General features: G+C 45.9%; 2 protein-coding genes across 2 annotated transcripts in view; one reads left to right on the top strand and one right to left on the bottom strand.

The window, feature by feature from the left end:
• LOC143767631 (uncharacterized) overlaps positions 1 to 17,990 on the bottom strand; it is an 850,082-nt gene that overhangs the window by 348,545 nt on the left and 483,547 nt on the right. The window lies entirely within an intron of this gene.
• The window catches only part of LOC143767680 (uncharacterized), a 54,349-nt gene that overhangs the window by 16,511 nt on the left and 19,848 nt on the right, over positions 1 to 17,990 (top strand). Inside the window, exon 7 of the mRNA XM_077256163.1 lies at positions 7,230 to 7,373. Coding sequence (XP_077112278.1) covers positions 7,230 to 7,373 — 144 coding nt within the window. The remainder of the gene's footprint in view (positions 1 to 7,229; positions 7,374 to 17,990) is intronic.

The following is a 17,990-nucleotide window of genomic DNA, read 5'->3' as shown; positions in this document are numbered from 1 at the left end:
GGTAGAAACATTTTTCTCCCTTCATCACAAAGACAAGGCACAGGGAATAGATGCCTTCTCCCAGCGGTGGAAGTTCAACCTTGCATACGCTTTTCCTCCCATTCCCATGCTGGCGAAAACTCTGCAGAAGATCAGAGCGGATGGAGTGACCACAATTTTGTTTGCCCCATTATGGCCCGGAAGGAGTTGGTACGGCGCCCTGTTAGATATGGCCCTGGAAGGTCCCTACCTTCTACCTCAACAGCCCGATCTCCTACACCAGGGTCCCCTACTACATCCAGACCTAATCAGGTTGAACTTGGCAGCATGGCTACTGAAGCCACAATCTTAAAAGCTAAAAGTCTCTCGGATGACGTAATTCAGACCCTTCAAAAAAGCAGGAAAGCGGTAACCAACGCCATCTATACTAAGGTCTGGAAAAAATTTACGTCCTGGTGCTCCCCAGAAGTTCCAGACCCCTTCAATCCTGATATAGCAAAAATCCTGCAATTTTTACAGAAGGGCTTGGAAATGGGCCTTACCCCTAGCACACTCAAAGTGCAAGTATCGGCCCTTAGTAGCTTTTTTGATTACAGCTTAGCCAATCACCGCTGGATCAAGCGATTTATGACAGCAGCATCCAGAATTCGTCCTATGCTCCGTAGTAAGGTGCCCTCCTGGGACCTCAATACAGTACTTAACGCACTAACCCAGAGTCCATTTGAACCCCTGGATGCTATAACCATAAAGAACTTAACTTTGAAAACAGTCTTTCTGGTTGCAATCACTACGGCTAGACGGATTGGTGAGTTACAGGCCCTGTCGATACAGGAGCCTTATCTAACGGTCACTGAGGATAGCATTATACTAAAACTAGACCGGTCCTTTTTACCTAAAGTGGTCTCGAATTTCCACAGAGATCAGGACATTCTACTACCTTCATTTTGCCCAAACCCCTCCAACCCTAAAGAACAGGCCTTCCACACCTTGGATGTTCGCAGGGTGGTCTTATCTTACTTACAACAGACTGAAGCCTGGCGAACTGACCAAAATGTATTCATCCAGTTCGCGGGACGAAACAAGGGAAAGAAGGCGGCAAAAAACACTATTGCAAGATGGATCAAACAGTCTATTTGTCTGGCCTATTCATCACAGGGACTGGATCCTCCTGCCTCTCTGAAAGCACACTCTACCCGAGCGATGGCAACATCATGGGCAGAGAGGGGGAATGCCTCAGCAGAGCAGATATGTAGAGCCGCTACCTGGTCGTCCATCCATACGTTCACCAGACATTACCGGCTAAATTTCAATAGGGATTTAACATTTGGCAGACGTGTTCTGCAGGCCGTGGTCCCTCCCTAGAGAAATTAGCTGTTGGTACTACTCCGAAGTGGCTGTCGTGGAAGGTTCCTAGAAACCGAATTAACGGTAAGAATAATTCTATTTTCTCTACTTAGTTTGTGTATGTAAGGGTACTGTCACACAGTGCAATTTTGAACGCTACGACGGTACGATTCGTGACGTTCTAGCGATATCGTTACGATATCGCAGTGTCTGACACGCAGCAGCGATCAGGGACCCTGCGGAGAATCGTACGTCGTAGCAGATCGTTTGAAACTTTCTTTCGTCGCTGGATCTCCCGCTGTCATCGCTGGATCGTTGTGTGTGACAGCGATCCAGCGATGCGTTCGCTGGTAACCAGGGTAAACATCGGGTTACTAAGCGCGGCCCTGCGCTTAGTAACCCGATGTTTACCCTGGTTACCAGCGAACCTCGGCATCGCTCCAGCGCCGTGATTGCAAAGTGTGACCGCAGTCTACGACGCTGGAGCGATAGTCATACGACGCTGCGACGTCACGGATCGTGCCGTCGCAGCGATGGAAATTTCATTGTGTGACGGTACCCTAAGTAGTTTGTATCCAGGTCCCTGGTCCATAACCTGTTCCTGATTTCCATGTTGTCTCAATATGTTCCTGAAACCTGTGTTGATTGAATTAGCACCAGTGTCCTTCCTGGCTTGTCTCAAAATCTGCACTGTTTGAACAAGGATCAGTGTCTGTCATCTGGGTGAGCCAGAATCCATACCATCTGTATGTTCTCCTATAGCTGGTCTACCAGTATCGAAATCCTGTACTGCCCGTGACTCTGAATCCATGTCCTTGACTGCCATCCTGACCCATTGGGTGAGCTTCTACAGTACCAGGGACTGTCCAGGACTGTTACCCAACGGCTATCTGCAGTACAAGCCTAACTCCATTATGAGAAGCTCTAGGAAAAACCAAGTAGCCACTCCTGGTTCTTCAACTATCGTCGAGCAGGAGCCTAATCCCTGGCTGCCCCTAGCGATAGACCCTCTTCTAGCTTGAGAAGACACCAAAGAGGTCACGCCAGCTATCCTTCCAAGAGAACACCAAGAAGGAACTAGTTGATTACAAGTACTTCCAACCAGACAAAGGGAAATAGTAGAACTATCACTGGCTTCTTGCTGAAGCGACTAAAGGAATTTAAACATCCAGCAAAGGTGTGTTAATCAGCAGTAGTGAAGATCACTGCTAGGTCCTAGAGGGAGAAGGATATCACTTCGAAACAGAGGTACAAGATCCAGAAATTGCCTGCAGAGCTCAGCGCAAAGACCTTCTGTAGCCGGATCCAGAATGACTGATGCACCCGTGACAGTACCCTCCCCTTGTATGAGTGGCCTCCGGACACTCGGGACCTGGTTTCTCAGGATGAGGCATGGAACGAACGAACCAGCCTAGGGGAATTCATCTCTGATTGAGAAACCCACATCCTCTCTTCTGGACCATATTACCTCCAGTGCATTAAGTACTACAGGACACAATGTTGAAAACGGGAATAAACAATCATCAAAATCTGGAACTCCAAATTACCATCAATAAGGATTGAGGGCGGCAGCAGGGAGAGGACTCAAGAAGTTCTACATATTTATTGAGTAAAGACCTGTGGAACACATTGTGGATCTTAAGAGCCTGAGGTAACTCAAGAATGACAGTGGTTATTTTAAAGGGACCAATAAACTTAGGTCCCAGCTTCCAGGAAAGGATCTTCAACTTCATATTCCTGGTTGATATCCACAAAAAGTCATTCACATTTAGGTCTGGACCTGTCGAGTGTTTCCTGTCAGCAATAGGTTTCTACCTGTCTCCCACGATCCTCAAATTACTCTGAGCCCCTCGCCACACAGAGGAGGGAGATAAAGCAAAACATTCCTCCTCAGAAACTCCTGAAGTCCCCTCCCTCACTAAAAGTACCAAACTGTGGAAGGAAACTGTATGCACAAACAAATACTGACCTGCCGGTAGATTCTTGGCAATGATTATTAATAGCATCCTCGGCCAACGGTAAGATGCCCAATCTGTTGTGAATTCTGTTCTCAAGCTCCCTCCTGTGGTTATGAATGGTACTTCGGCGAGTTCTGTCCATGGACTCCCTCTGGTGGCTGTGAGTGGAGCTGTTGGTTCTGAGGTTCCTCCTCCAGCTGACCTCGTTTAGACCTTGGCTGGCTGCTCTATTTAACTCCACTCAGATCATTACCTGATGCCAGCTGTCAATGTCCTAGTACTGGTTCAGTTCTCTTGGATCTTTCAGATGACCTGTCTACTTCAGCAAAAGCGAAGTCCCTGCTAGCTTATTTGTTACCACGGTTTTTTTGTCCAGCTTGCTATTATGATTTTGTCTTGTTAGCTGGAAGCTCTGGGATGCAGAGTGGCACCACCGCGCCGTGAGTCGGTGCGGTGCTCTCTTTTGCACACTCTGCGTGGTTTTTTGTTAGTTTTTTATGCTGACCGCAAATATACCTTTTCTATCTTCAGTCTGTTTAGTTCAGTCCGGCCTCCTTTGCTGAAACCTATTTCATTCCTGTGTTTGTGACTTCCATCTTAACTCACAGTCAATATATGTGGGGGGCTGCCTATTTCTTTGGGGAATTTCTCTGAGGCAAGTTAGGCTGTATTTTCTATCTTTAGGAATAGTTAGCTCTTAGGCTGTGAAGAGGCGTCTAGGCAGAGTCAGGAACGCTCCACGGCTATTTCTAGTTGTTGTGATAGGATTAGGAGTTGCGGTCAGCAGAGTTCCCACTTCCCAGAGCTCGTCCTGTATTACTAGTTTGCTCATCTGGTCATTTCTAGTGCTCCTAACCACCAGTTCAATCATAACACCAATCCTTCTGGTTTTCAGAGATAAAACACCTGAGATAAGCCTCTAAATTCTGATTAATGCGTTCGTTATGTCCATGCAACTGAGGATGGAAAGAAGAGGAAAAGAACAGCTGCACCCCAGTCGAGAACAGAAAACTTTCCAGAACTTGGAAACAAATTGGGTCCGATGTAACACAACAGCGGAGGGAACCCCGTGAAGCTTCATGATCTCATCAAAAACCTGAGCGATAGTCTTAGCATTCAGAAGCAGCGTCGGACTGGAGTACCTTGGGCCCACCAGAGAAAAATCATTCTTGGGGCCCACCATGCAGTTTAAAAATAACACACAGGATAGATCCTATATGCCACACTACACATGAGAGCTGACAGATCCTCTATATACTACACCACACAGGAGAGCTGACAGATCTCTCTATATACTACACCACACGGGAGAACTGACAGATCTTCTATATATGACACCACATGGGAGAGCTGACAGATCTTCTATATATGACACCACACGGGAGAGGTGACAGATCCTCTATATACTACACCACACGGGAGAGCTGACAGATCCTCTATATACTACACCACACAGGAGAGCTGACAGATCCTCTATATACTACACCACACAGGAGAGCTGACAGATCCTCTATATACTACACCACACAGGAGAGCTGACAGATCCTCTATATACTACACCACACAGGAGAGCTGACAGATCCTCTATATACTACACCACACAGGAGAGCTGACAGATCCTCTATATACTACACCACACAGGAGAGCTGACAGATCCTCTATATACTACACCATACAGGAGAGCTGACAGATCCTCTATATGCTACACCACACAGGAGAGCTGATTGATCCTTTATATACATATATATATATATAATGTATATATACATAATCACATTAATCCCATAATCCAACAATTAAATTGGCAATAGCACTTCGATCATAGATGCTTACAAACGTTTACCTAATAAGGTATGAAGTGACTAGAAGATGAGTGAATGAAAAAACATTTTTTTTATTAACATAATGTTAAAAACAGATAATATATAAAAAGACAGAAAGATGTAATAATGGGACCTCCAAAACAAGTCAGGGCGTGACACTTGAAAAGTGATGGTTTGTGTTAGGAGTCGAGTTCCCGCCACTGCACAGGGGGAATCTCGAGCCATGTCTGCTGCGGTCTCCCATTCTGCATCAGCCGCAGTGGAGCCTGCTCAGTGGAGACGTCTCACTGAATCTGGTACTGTGCAAAGGGTTACTGCTGCCTCTCCAGGCTCTGCTATTGTACCCTGCACTGGTCTGCGGCGAGCAGGCTTTTCTGGGACTAAGTCCTGCTTTGCACACACTGAGCATGCCCAGGGTAAGATCTCTCATTGGAGATCAAGGGCCACATGCTCAGGTACTGCAGCAACTTCCATTGGTCCTCCAGGAAGGTCATGTACCTGATCAAGTTCTGTGGAAGTCTTCCATTGGTCCTTCTTGGAAGGTCCTGAAGTTGCTGCAGCTTTGAAAGGTTCTCATGACCGCATGGCCATGCGCTAGTGTCAATTTATGTATGCGCTCAGCGCCAGTGAGGTCGTGTGTGTGTGTTTGTGTATTCAGGGACCCGGCTAAAATAAGCCCCTAGAATGCTGGCACCTCCGGCGAGGAGTTTCATGTGAGTGGATTCAGGGCTGGCGTATAGCCATCAGAATTCTGGCTCCACCGGAGAGGAGCTGCGTGTTTGCATTTGACTGCATGACCACCATCTGCTCTACTATGTAGCTGTGTTCCCCTGTGAAGCTAACAGGGTACAGCATTCTCTTTACTAACGGACTCTGTGAAGTAACAGAGTTCGTTTATACTACTATATATATGCGTTCCGCCAACCCTAACCGTTTCTGATCTGACAGCAACTGGAAAGAGGCCCTATAGAGTGGTTAGGTGGACTTGCTATAGTGGATGGACACGATAAGGCGTCTCATTGTTTCCTTACACAATCCTAACCAAAAAAAGGGGAACCCTGACCAGAAGAAACGACAGTAATGATCATCCCACAAAGAGCCCAAGTTGCAGCCTGGAGAGATGATGGTGTCACGTCCTGCGCCCGACGAGCGCCGTTTCGCATGACTGCTTCTTCATAAAGGGGGGCGTGATGGAGACTAGGTAGGGGAGTAGGTTTTTATATCCTAAGGGCGGGTGTAAAGTAACTAGGAGGGCGGAGTGGTAAGCAGAGGGTGGGAATGGGGAGATTGTCAATGGTCTTTGTTCGGCGCCAGGGTCCAGTCGGATACACACCCAGCACATGTGAAGTCAACCCCGCCCTCTCCTTTATGTGCGGAGGGTGAAGGAGTTGCAGAGGTGTATCTGGCACTGGTAATGGCGCATGCAGCCGGTCAAAGCTCCCACAACGAAGGGGACTCCCGGTCCTGCGCCTCATGACACGCAGTGGAGCGCACCGCGTGTCATGGAACTGGCGCTGATCGGAACTCAAGTGGAGATATGAGACCTGCGCATGAGCACTAGCCAGAAGGAGAGGGCTTGTGAGCGTGACAGACACAAAGTATAGTACCGCCCCCTCCATTCATCCTGTTCTCCGCAGCTGTGGATGAACAGTAAGCAACAAAGAAGGGGGAAGTAAAATGGGAGGATGGAGGAGAAAAGGAAATCATGAGGGTAAGGAGGGGGAAACTATATCTTTTGAAAAGAGGACCGGTGCCATTATGTGCGCCATGTGAAAAAGGACAAATTAGTGCGGTTAAAGGCCAAAAAAGAAAAGGGTTTAAGAGGTGGGTGCTGAATTGGCCTTACAAGCTGAAGGTGTTTAGTAAAAAATATTTGTAATAATATGGATGGGTGAGTGGAAATAGAGGGGCTTGAAAGGTGCTAAAAGGAAAATTATGAAAAGGGAGCAAGATAAAGAAATTGTGTCGAGAAAAAATAAATGAAATAAAATAATATCCTTAATTATAAACACATGGATGGAGTGAAGGTGCTGTGAGATGGAACATTACATAATGATGCAGTGTCCATATAAGTCCCTTGTGTAAAGAAATTTCCTTTTCTTGTCCTCTCAACTTTATTTCCCAGCTGGGATGATTTTTCTTGAAAAGAGCCGCCAGGAACCGACCATTAGGGCTGCGTCAAAACAGGAGACAGGAAGGAAGAAACCGTCCATACACCAATCCTCCGGAGAACAAGTGGCCCAGAAAGGAAAGCCTAGGATACCTACGGGTAAGCTAAAAATGATGATAGGGTAAATATACAAATGAAATGATAAATAGTTAGGGGTGATGAAGAGGGAAAGAAGATAAAAAAGAATTAATTAAAACCTAGTGACCAATTAAAACTTGGATTGTTGTTATTATTATTAGGAAACGATGTCTGCTATAGGAAGGAAACAAAATCATAATTTTCACTCAGGCGAAAGGGTGTTATAGTGTTCAGGCCGTGTTTCCTATAAAAAGGAAGCAAAGCCATGATTTTCATTTAGACCAGAGGGTGTGATGGTGTTCAGGCGGTAGATCCATCTACTCTCTTGTTGCGCTAATAATTTGCTTAAGTCCCCCCTGCTGATACCCAGGTCAATTTGATCTATGGCTTTAAAAATAAGGCCTCTTGATTGGGAATTGTGGTGTGTTTTAAAACGACGGGGTAGGGTTTTAAGTAGAGAAATATCTTCAATGGTCTTAGGTTTCTCTATGTCTCTAATGTGTTCCCTCACCCTAATTTTGAGTTCCCGCGTTGTTAAGCCAATATACTGTATATCAAATTGCAAGGGCAAGTTGCATGGTATATGACCCCTTGGGTGGAGCATGTAAGATGTTTTCTGATGGTAAATGATTTGGATCCATCAGAATTGGTAAATTTTTTTGGCCTTTTTTAGGTTAATGCATGCTTTACATAAGCTACAGGGAAAGAAGCCTTGTAGTGGAATTGAGCATGTTGAATTAGTTGTGGGGTCATAGTGGCTATGAACCAGTATATCACTGAGATTGCGGCTTCTTTTTGCCACCATTAGTGGATGTGGAGGGAGACCTTGTTTTAAGACCGGATCTGTCATAAGGATGTGCCAGTGCTTATTAAGTATTAGCCTTAGGTCTTTCCATCGATTGTGATATGAGGAAATAAATCTTACCTGGCCATCTTGGGAGCGCGCATCCTTGTGCCTAGGGTATAGTAGTTGTTCTCTTGGGGTTTTTTTTGCCTTTTTATAGCCAAATCTGATGGACCGTTTGCTATAACCTCTGTCATAGAATCTATTTGTCAAGTCAAGGGCTTGTTTTTCAAAGTCACCACTTTCCGAGCAGATCCTCTTGGCTCTTAAAAATTGGCCAGTTGGAATATCCTTAATGGTTGCTGGTGGGAGGGAAGAAGTGGCGTGTAGAAAGGAGTTGGTTGAGGTGGGTTTTCTGTATAAATCTGTTGCAATCATCCCATTTGGCATTGTAAAGATTTTTTAGGTCCAAAAATTCCAGGTCCTTGCCAAACTTGTAGGTTAGTTTCATGTTCTGATTATTTTGATTTAGTTTGTCCATGAGGAGATGCAAATTGTCTACCGTACCTTCCCAGATGAACCAGATATCGTTTATATAACGCATCTATCCCTGGATGCTTTGTATCTCCCCAGTGTCATCTCCCTGGAAAATGGTCCTCTCCCACGTCCCCAGAAACAAGTTGGCATATAAGGGGGCACAAGAGGCTACCATGGAGGTCCCCTGGGTTTGTAGATAAATTTTATTATTAAACGTAAAAACGTTATGGGTGAGAATAAAATCTAGTAGGGCCAGAATCAAATTAGCAGAGGGGATGCCAGGTTGCTCATTTGAAGATACCACAATACGGCTTTTAGGCCATCTTCATGCCTGAAGGAAGTATATAATGATTCTACATCGGCAGTTACCATCAGCTTATGTTCTTCAAGGTATATATAATCTAGTCTTTGTAGTGCTGCAGTGGTGTCTTGTATGTAAGAGGGAAGAGTGGTCACCAGTGGTTTCAGGTAATAATCAAGTCACAAATTACCTCATACAGGCCGCCGTTGCCCGATATTATGGGTTTCCTTGGCAGATCTAGTAGGTTTTAGTTAATCTTGGGGACCAGATATAAAGTTGGCAATTTGGGATGAAGATTCTTGACATGTTCCAGCATTTTTAAGGAACAATTTCCTGGTCAAAAGCTTGATTATGAAAATTTGAAAGGGGATTTGTGAGTAGTTTTTTGAAGCAGTCAGGTTCATTTAGCAGTCTCAAAGCCTGCTTTTCATACAGGGGGTTGGCCATATGACTAGGTTTCCCCCTTTATCAGCAGGTTTGAAGACTACGTCAGGAAGAGACTGTAATTTGGCCAGAGCCAATCTCTCCTCCTGTTTCTTATTGGATGCCCAGAATGGAGATTTTTGGAGTGTTTCTATCTCAGATGTAACAATTTTGGTAAAGACCTCTATAGCTGATACCGTGCTAATGGGGGGAAATTTTTTGCTTTTGCTAAATAAATTGTGGGGAAAGTTACTGACCTCCAAGGTGTTCTCTTCCAATAGAGCTTCTAGATTTCTTAGAGCTTCTCTCTCATCGGCAGAGGTAAAGATGTCGTGGTTCATGTTTTTATTGTGCAATTTTTTGAAAGTCAATTTTCTGGCAAAGAGATGTAGATCTCTTACCACTGAAAACGTATCTAAATGACATGAAGGGGAGAAAGATAGACCTTTTTCCAATAAATTGAGTTGTGCATTTGACAAAGTGTGTGAAGATAGGTTAATTACCTTTTGGTGTTCTCCAAGGTTTTTAGCTGATTTGGACTTCGTAAAAATGTCAGGTAGGCGTTTATTGCTTCTGAGTCTAGTGCTTATTGATTCATTATTCGATGCTTCATTGTCACTTGCCAAGGTATTCATGTCCGACATGTCCGACTTCGATTGAGCTGGACCTCATCTTTAAAGTCAAATGAAGGATGAACTTGTACCCTCAAACCACGTGGAACGATTTGTTGGTTCATATAATTCTCAAGAGAGGATTTGTTCCACCATATTTTGGTCTTCTTGTATAGAGCATTCCTATATAGTCGAATTGTTTCCTTAACAGTTTTATTAGTATCCGAGGAAGGGGTGGAGGTCCCCTGTCTGAAAAAATGTGATGCCTAAAGGTACCTTCACACGAAACGACTTTACAACGAGAACGACAACGATCCGTGACGTTGCAGCGTCCTGGATAGCGATCTCGTTGTGTTTGACACGCAGCAGCGATCTGGATCCTGCTGTGATATCGCTGGTCGTTGAATAAAGTTCAGAACTTTATTTGGTCGTCCGATCGCTGTGTATCGTCAGGTTTGACACCAAAAGCAACGATACCAGCGATGTTTTACGCTGGTAACCAGGGTAAATATCGGGTTACTAAGCGCAGGGCCGCGCTTAGTAACCCGATGTTTACCCTGGTTACCAGCGTAAAAGTAAAAATAACAAACAGTACATACTCACCTGCGCGTCCCCTGCCGTCCGCTTCCTGCTCTGACTGAGCGCCGGCCCTAAAGTGAAAGTAAAAGCACAGCGGTGACGTCACCGCTCTGCTGTTAGGGCCGGCGCTCACACAGTACAGGCAGCGGACGCCGGGGGACGCGCAGGTGAGCATGTACTGTTTGTTATTTTTACTTTTACGCTGGTAACCAGGGTAAACATCGGGTTACTAAGCGCGGCGCTGCGCTTAGCAACCCGATGTTTACCCTGGTTACCCGGGGACCTCGGCATCGTTGGTCGCTGGAGAGCGGTCTGTGTGACAGCTCTCCAGCGACCAAACAGCGACGCTGCAGCGATGGGCATCGTTGTCGCTATCGCTGCAGCGTCGCTTCGTGTGAAGGTACCTTTAGACTGCCAGGAGCGTTCCCTGGCTTTGAAATCCATTAGAGTAAAGTTGCAAATAATCTGTTTACTAAGCACAGAGATATTTATTAATCCCATAATCCAACAATTAAATTGGCAATAGCACTTCGATCATGGATGCTTACAAACGTTTACCTAATAAGGTATGAAGTGACTAGAAGATAAGTGAATACATTTTTTTTTTTTTATTAACATAATGTTAAAAACAGATAATATTATATAAAAAGACAGAAAGATTTAATAATGGGACCTCCAAAACAAGTCAGGGCGTGACACTTGAAAAGTGATGGGCGCCGAACAAAGACCATTGATAATCTCCCCATTCCCACCCTCTGCTGCTTACCACTCCGCCCTCCTAATTACTTTACACCCACCCTTAGGATATAAAAACCTACTCCCCTACCTAGTCTCCATCACGCCCCCCTTTATGAAGAAGCAGTCATGCGAAACGGCGCTCGTCGGGCGAAGGACGGGACACCATCATCTCCCCAGGCTGCCCAAGCCCTCATTTACTAAATTCAGGTAAACTCTGACTGGTCTTCGACCAGCTGTATTATGTGCTAATCTAGTTTCTACATCTCTTGCATGTACTGCTTACCTACCCTTATAACTGACTGCCATGTAGTGGTCTCTTTGTACTTTATGCTCATGATTATAGACGCACCACAGCAGAGATGTAACTTATTGCACTTTTTCTGTAGCCTGTGTTAGTAACTTAATCTTTGGCAGTTTGGGCACTTTGTGGGATGATCATTACTGTCGTTTCTTCTGGTCAGGGTTCCCTTTTTTTTGGTAAGGATTGTGTAAGGAAACAATGAGACGCCTTATCGTGTCCATCCATTACAGCAAGTCCACCTAACCAGCCTATAGGGCCGCTTTCCAGTTGCTGTGAGATCACACAACCATCACCCTTCAAGTGTCATGCCCTGACTTGTTTTGGAGATCCCATTATTACATCTTTCTGTCTTTTTATATAATATTGTCTGTTTTTAACATGTTAATAAATAAAAATTATTTTTTTTCTTCACTCATCTTCTAGTCACTTTATACCTTATTAGGTAAATGTTTGTAAGCATCTATACATACATCTCTACATACTGCACCACACAGGAGAACAGTAATATAGGTCCAGTGTGTGTAGTAAAATACTTACCGGTGGCCATATTCCACTGCAATGAAGAAGACAGAAGAACGACACATCGGCAGAAGACGGCGACTGCTGCATATTTTATTACACACAGGGAAGCGGTATCATAGCTTTCTGTTGGGGGCGAGACATTGTTTTTGTTAGTACGATTTTGGGATAGATGTGGTTTTCATCACTTGCTATAGCTTTTTTTTGTGGAATTGTGGCGAACAGAAAAAAGTACATTTGGTGTTCGAGTTGTTCTGTTTATGGTGTTTACTATGAATTGCAGCCAATCAGTGTTTACTCTGCTGCCCAGGGCTTTGTGGAAGAGGAGCAGAGAGATACAGTACAGGAAACGGGTGACTGCGGGTCAGCTGTTGTGTGCGTGTCTCCTCTCAGACTCAGCCTTACAGTCATCTGTTCTGCTGACTTGTCTGGCTGAAGTGAGGGTCAGCACGCACCCAGAGCTCTCCTGGCAGAGTTACAGAAGTCCGGCAGCGACAGCAGGTGATGTGAAGGAGCTGCGCATGCACTTCCCATCACCTGTGCAGTCTGCCAGCCGGTGCCGACTATACAATAAAGTGCGCACTGCTGGACACACGCTAGGAGCATGCAGGGCAGGCACAAATGAAGGAGCGGGGCCCACTGGAGGATTCTCCGGTGTCCCGGTGACCCAGTCTGACCCTGTTCAGAAGTCCCGGTAATGCCATGAAATGCACCATTTAACTGAACCTATCTACAACCACCAAAACACCATCTTGGCTCCCAATACCGGAAGGTCACTAATAAAATCCATGGACTAGTGTGTCCATGGTTTACTAGGAATGGGCAGTGGAATAAGAGAACCAGACGGACAGGTATGCGATACTTTAGAACTCGCGCGAACACTGCAAGCAGACACCTGTTCAACTACATCCCGATGCAACCATGGCCACCAAAAACAACGAGAATGGAGGTCTGCGGTTGCCTTACCCTCTGGATGACCAGCAAGCACGGAATTACGATGTTCCTATATAGCTTTACGCGCAAATTATATGGTACAAATAATCTCCCCGAAAGGCAGGTGCATATCCCTGAGCATCCAACACCTCTCCCTCCAGGTCAGGGTACAAGGCTGTAATAACTACTCCCTTCTGTAGAATTGAGACAAGGTTCTCATGATCACCACCACCTGGTAAGCTATGGGACAAAGCATTAGCCTTGGTGTTTTTAACTCCTGGATGAAAAGTGACCACAAATTTTAATCAAGTAAACAGTGACCACCTAACTTGCCTTGTGTTGAGACGTTTAGCCAATTGAAGATGTGACAGGCTCTTGTGGTCCATTATAACCTTAATAAGATGGACTGGCCCTCTAACGAATATCGCCATTACAGGAACACCAATTTAATTGCCAGAAGCTCCCTATAACCCATGTCATAATTTCTCAGTCGATAATAATTTTTGGGAAAAGAAAGCGCATGGACCCCATTTACCAGGTGACGGTATAGCCCCAACCCCCACCTCCGACGCATCCACTTCTACTATGACAGGTTGAGAAACTTCCGGTTGACAGAGTATAGGTGCTGTGTCAAAACAACTCTTTAAGGAGGAAAAAGCCTGCTGAGCAGCATTCGATCATTTAGAAAAATCAGACCCCTTCCTTGTCATGTCAGTAAGGGATTCCACCATTACCAAGTAATAAGCTTAACTAAGGTTGAGCAAGCAAGCCCATGAGTTCTAGAAAACTCAGCATCAACCATCTTGACTTCAGCTCCACTGTCTACAAACTCTGAAATTCTGTTGTGCTCTCTGTTATGGACCTGGTGGTTAGGAGCACCCGGAATGACCTGATGGTTAAACTAGAAATTGGGACAAGCTCTGGGGAAGTGGGAACTCTGCTGACCGCAAACCCTACTCCTATCACACACACTAGAAATAGCCGTGGAGCGTACCTAACTCTCCCTAGACGCCTCTTCACAGCCTAAGAGCTAACTACCCCTAAAGATAGAAAATAAAGCCTTACCTTGCCTCAGAGAAATTTCCCAAAGGAAAAGGCAGCCCCCCACAAATATTGACTGTGAGTTAAGAGGAAAGTCACAAACACAGGAATGAAACAGGTTTTAGCAAAGGAGGCCAGTCTTCACTAAATAGTCAGAGGATAGAAAAGGAAACTATGCGGTCAGCACAAAAAACTACAAAAACCACCGTGAGTCGGTGTGGAGGTGCAACTCTGCACCCCCAGAGCTTCCAGCTAGCAAGGAAATATCATGATAGCAAGCTGGACTAGAACTTGGCATGTACTAAGAAATATATTCAGAAAGCAATGAATAACAAATGAACTAGCAGGGACTTAGCTTCTGCTGGAGTAGACAGGTCATCAGAGAAATCCAAGAGAGATCTGAACCAGTACTGAGACATTGACAGCTGGCATGAAGTAACGATCTGAGTGGAGTTAAATAGGGAGGCCAGCATAGCAATAAACGAGGGCAGCTGAGAAAGCCAACCTCAAGGACCAGCAGTTCCACTCAAAGCCACCAGAGGGAGTCCAAGGACAGAACTCACCAAAGTACCCTTCATGACCACAGGAGGGAGCCCGAGAACGGAATTCACAACAGTACCCCCCCCCTTGAGGAGGGGTCACCGAACCCTCACCAGAGCCCCCTGGCCGATCAGGATGAGCCAAATGAAAGGCACGAACTAAATCGGCAGCATGGACATCGGAGGCAACAACCCAGGAATTATCCTCCTGACCATAGCCCTTCCATTTAACCAGGTACTGAAGCTTCCGTCTCGAAATACGAGAATCCAAAATCTTCTCCACCACATACTCCAACTCCCCCCTCGACCATCAACGGAGGGAACCATAGGCGCCACATATCTCCGCAACAACGACCTATGGAACACATTATGGATGGCAAAAGAAGCTGGAAGGACCAAACGAAATGACACAGGATTGAGAATTTCCGAAATCTTATAAGGACCAATGAAACGAGGCTTAAACTTAGGAGAAGAAACCTTCATAGGAACATAACGAGAAGACAACCAAACCAAATCCCCAACACGAAGTAGGGGACCAACACAGCGATGGCGGTTAGCAAAACATTGAGCCTTCTCCTGGGACAACGTCAAATTGTCCACTCCGTGAGTCCAAATTTGCTGCAACCTGTCCACCACAGAATCCACACCAGGACAGTCAGAAGGCTCAACCTGCCCTGAAGAAAAACGAGGATGAAAACCAGAATTACAAAAAAAGGCGAAACCAAAGTAGCCGAACTAGCCCGATTATTAAGGGCGAACTCAGCCAATGGCAAGAAGGTCACCCAATCATCCTGATCAGCAGAAACAAAGCATCTCAGATAGGTTTCCAAGGTCTGATTGGTTCGTTCGGTTTGGCCATTTGTCTGAGGATGGAAAGCCGAAGAAAAAGACAAATCAATGCCCATCTTAGCACAAAAGGACCGCCAAAACCTAGAAACAAACTGGGAACCTCTGTCAGACACAATGTTCTCCGGAATGCCATGCAAACGAACCACATGCTGAAAAAATAATGGAACCAAGTCAGAGGAGGAAGGTAATTTAGGCAAGGGTACCAAATGGACCATCTTAGAAAAGCGATCACAAACCACCCAGATGACAGACATCCTTAGAGAGACAGGAAGATCAGAAATAAAATCCATGGAAACATGCGTCCAGAGCCTTTTCGGGACTGGCAAGGGCAAAAGTAACCCACTGGCACGAGAACAGCAGGGCTTGGCCCGAGCACAAGTCCCACAGGACTGCACAAAAGAACGCACATCCCATGACAAGGAAGGCCACCAAAAGGACCTAGCCACCAAATCTCTGGTACCAAAAATCCCAGGATGACTAGCCAACACCGAACAATGAACCTCAGAAATAACTCTACTAGTCCATCTATCAGGGACAAACCGTTTCTCCGCTGGACAACGGTCAGGTCTATCAGCCTGAAACTCCTGCAGCACCCGCCGCAAATCAGGGGAGATGGCAGACAGAATTACCCCCGCTTTGAGAATACCAGCCGACTCAGGGACTCCCGGAGAATCAGGCACAAAACTCCTAGAAAGGGCATCAGCCTTCACATTCTTAGGACCCGGAAGGTATGAGACCACAAAATCAAAACGGGAGAAAAACAGCGACCATCGAGCCTGTCTAGGATTCAACCGCTTGGCAGACTCGAGATAAGTCAGATTCTTGTGATCCGTCAAGACCACCACGCGATGCTTGGCTCCCTCAAGCCAATGTCGCCACTCCTCGAATGCCCACTTCATAGCCAACAACTCCCGATTGCCAACATCATAATTACGCTCAGCAGGCGAAAACTTTCTAGAAAAGAAAGCACATGGCTTCATCACAGAGCCATCAGAACTTCTTTGAGACAAAACAGCCCCTGCTCCAATCTCAGAAGCATCAACCTCGACCTGAAAAGTTAGAGAAACATCTGGCTGACGCAACACAGGGGCCGAAGAAAAACGACGTTTCGGCTCCTGAAAAGCCTCAACGGCCGCAGCGGACCAATTCACCACATCAAAGTCACAAACACCGGAATGAAACAGGTTTTAGCAAAGGAGGCCAGTCTTCACTAAATAGTCAGAGGATAGAAAAGGAAACTATGCGGTCAGCACAAAAAACTACAAAAACCACGCAGAGTGTGCAAAAAGACCTCCACACCGACTCACGGTGTGGAGGTGCAACTCTGCACTCCCAGAGCTTCCAGCTAGCAAGGAAATATCATGATAGCAAGCTGGACTAGAACTTGGCAAATACTAAGAAATATATCCAGAAAGCAATGAACAACAAATGAACTAGCAGGGACTTAGCTTCTGCTGGAGTAGACAGGTCATCAGAGAAATCCAAGAGAGATCTGAACCAGTACTGAGACATTGACAGCTGGCATGAAGTAACGATCTGAGTGGAGTTAAATAGGGAAGCCAGCATAGCAATAAACGAGGGCAGCTGAGAAAGGCAACCTCAAGGACCAGCAGTTCCACTCAAAGCCACCAGAGGGAGTCCAAGGACAGAACTCACCAAAGTACCATTCATGACCACAGGAGGGAGCCCGAGAACGGAATTCACAACAACTCTCTAGTACCATCTCTGCTGTCCGGGCAAACCGAAAATTACAGGTTGGCGACAAGCATTCCCCTTGATTATCCAACTCCAGACTCCCAAGGGTTACTCAAGACTTTTTTAGCTTAGGAATCAAGGGGCAGGCCCCAATAAAATGTCCGTTTCCCCTACAAAAGAAACACACTCCCTTTTTTCTTGCGAATCTCAAAGGAGACATATGACGTAGAAGCACCTCCTAACTGCATGCGTTCCTCCTAACTCCACAAGTACTGGTACACCCCCAGACCATCCCCCTACCGGCACAGGAGTATTGTCCCGGAAAGAGGGCTCCAGAGAAGGTGGTCTTACCCATCTATCCCGCAGGATGCTGTCCACATGTATAGCCAATGACATGGCAGCCTCCAAGGACTCTTTTAACCTTTCTGTAAGGTCTGCCTTGCTAAAATTGGCTTTTATGACCGGGTCATTCCACTTGGTATCGGTTGCCCACCTGTGGAATTCCTAGCTGTAAGGCTAGGTTCACGTTGCATTAGCGCATGCGTTAAACGGACTGCGTTAATGCAATTGCCGAAAAAGATCGCTTTATGCGATCGCGCTAGCGCAGATGCTCTATCTGCGCTAGCGGTGACGGACCCGGAAACGCTGCAGCCCACGTCTGGGGGTCCGTCACAGAATGACGGCACATCGCTAGCGCATGCTGATTATGGCATGCGTTGGCGATGTGCCTGATAATAGGGGTTAATGGCAGCATTAATTGACTGCATTACACCGCGTTATGCCACGGT

The sequence above is a fragment of the Ranitomeya variabilis genome, chromosome 4 (genome assembly GCF_051348905.1).
Source record: "Ranitomeya variabilis isolate aRanVar5 chromosome 4, aRanVar5.hap1, whole genome shotgun sequence".
In the NCBI taxonomy this organism is placed as follows: Eukaryota; Metazoa; Chordata; class Amphibia; order Anura; family Dendrobatidae; genus Ranitomeya; species Ranitomeya variabilis.
Note: the sequence above shows the minus strand (reverse complement) of the source record. Positions and strands in the feature narration are given on the sequence as shown.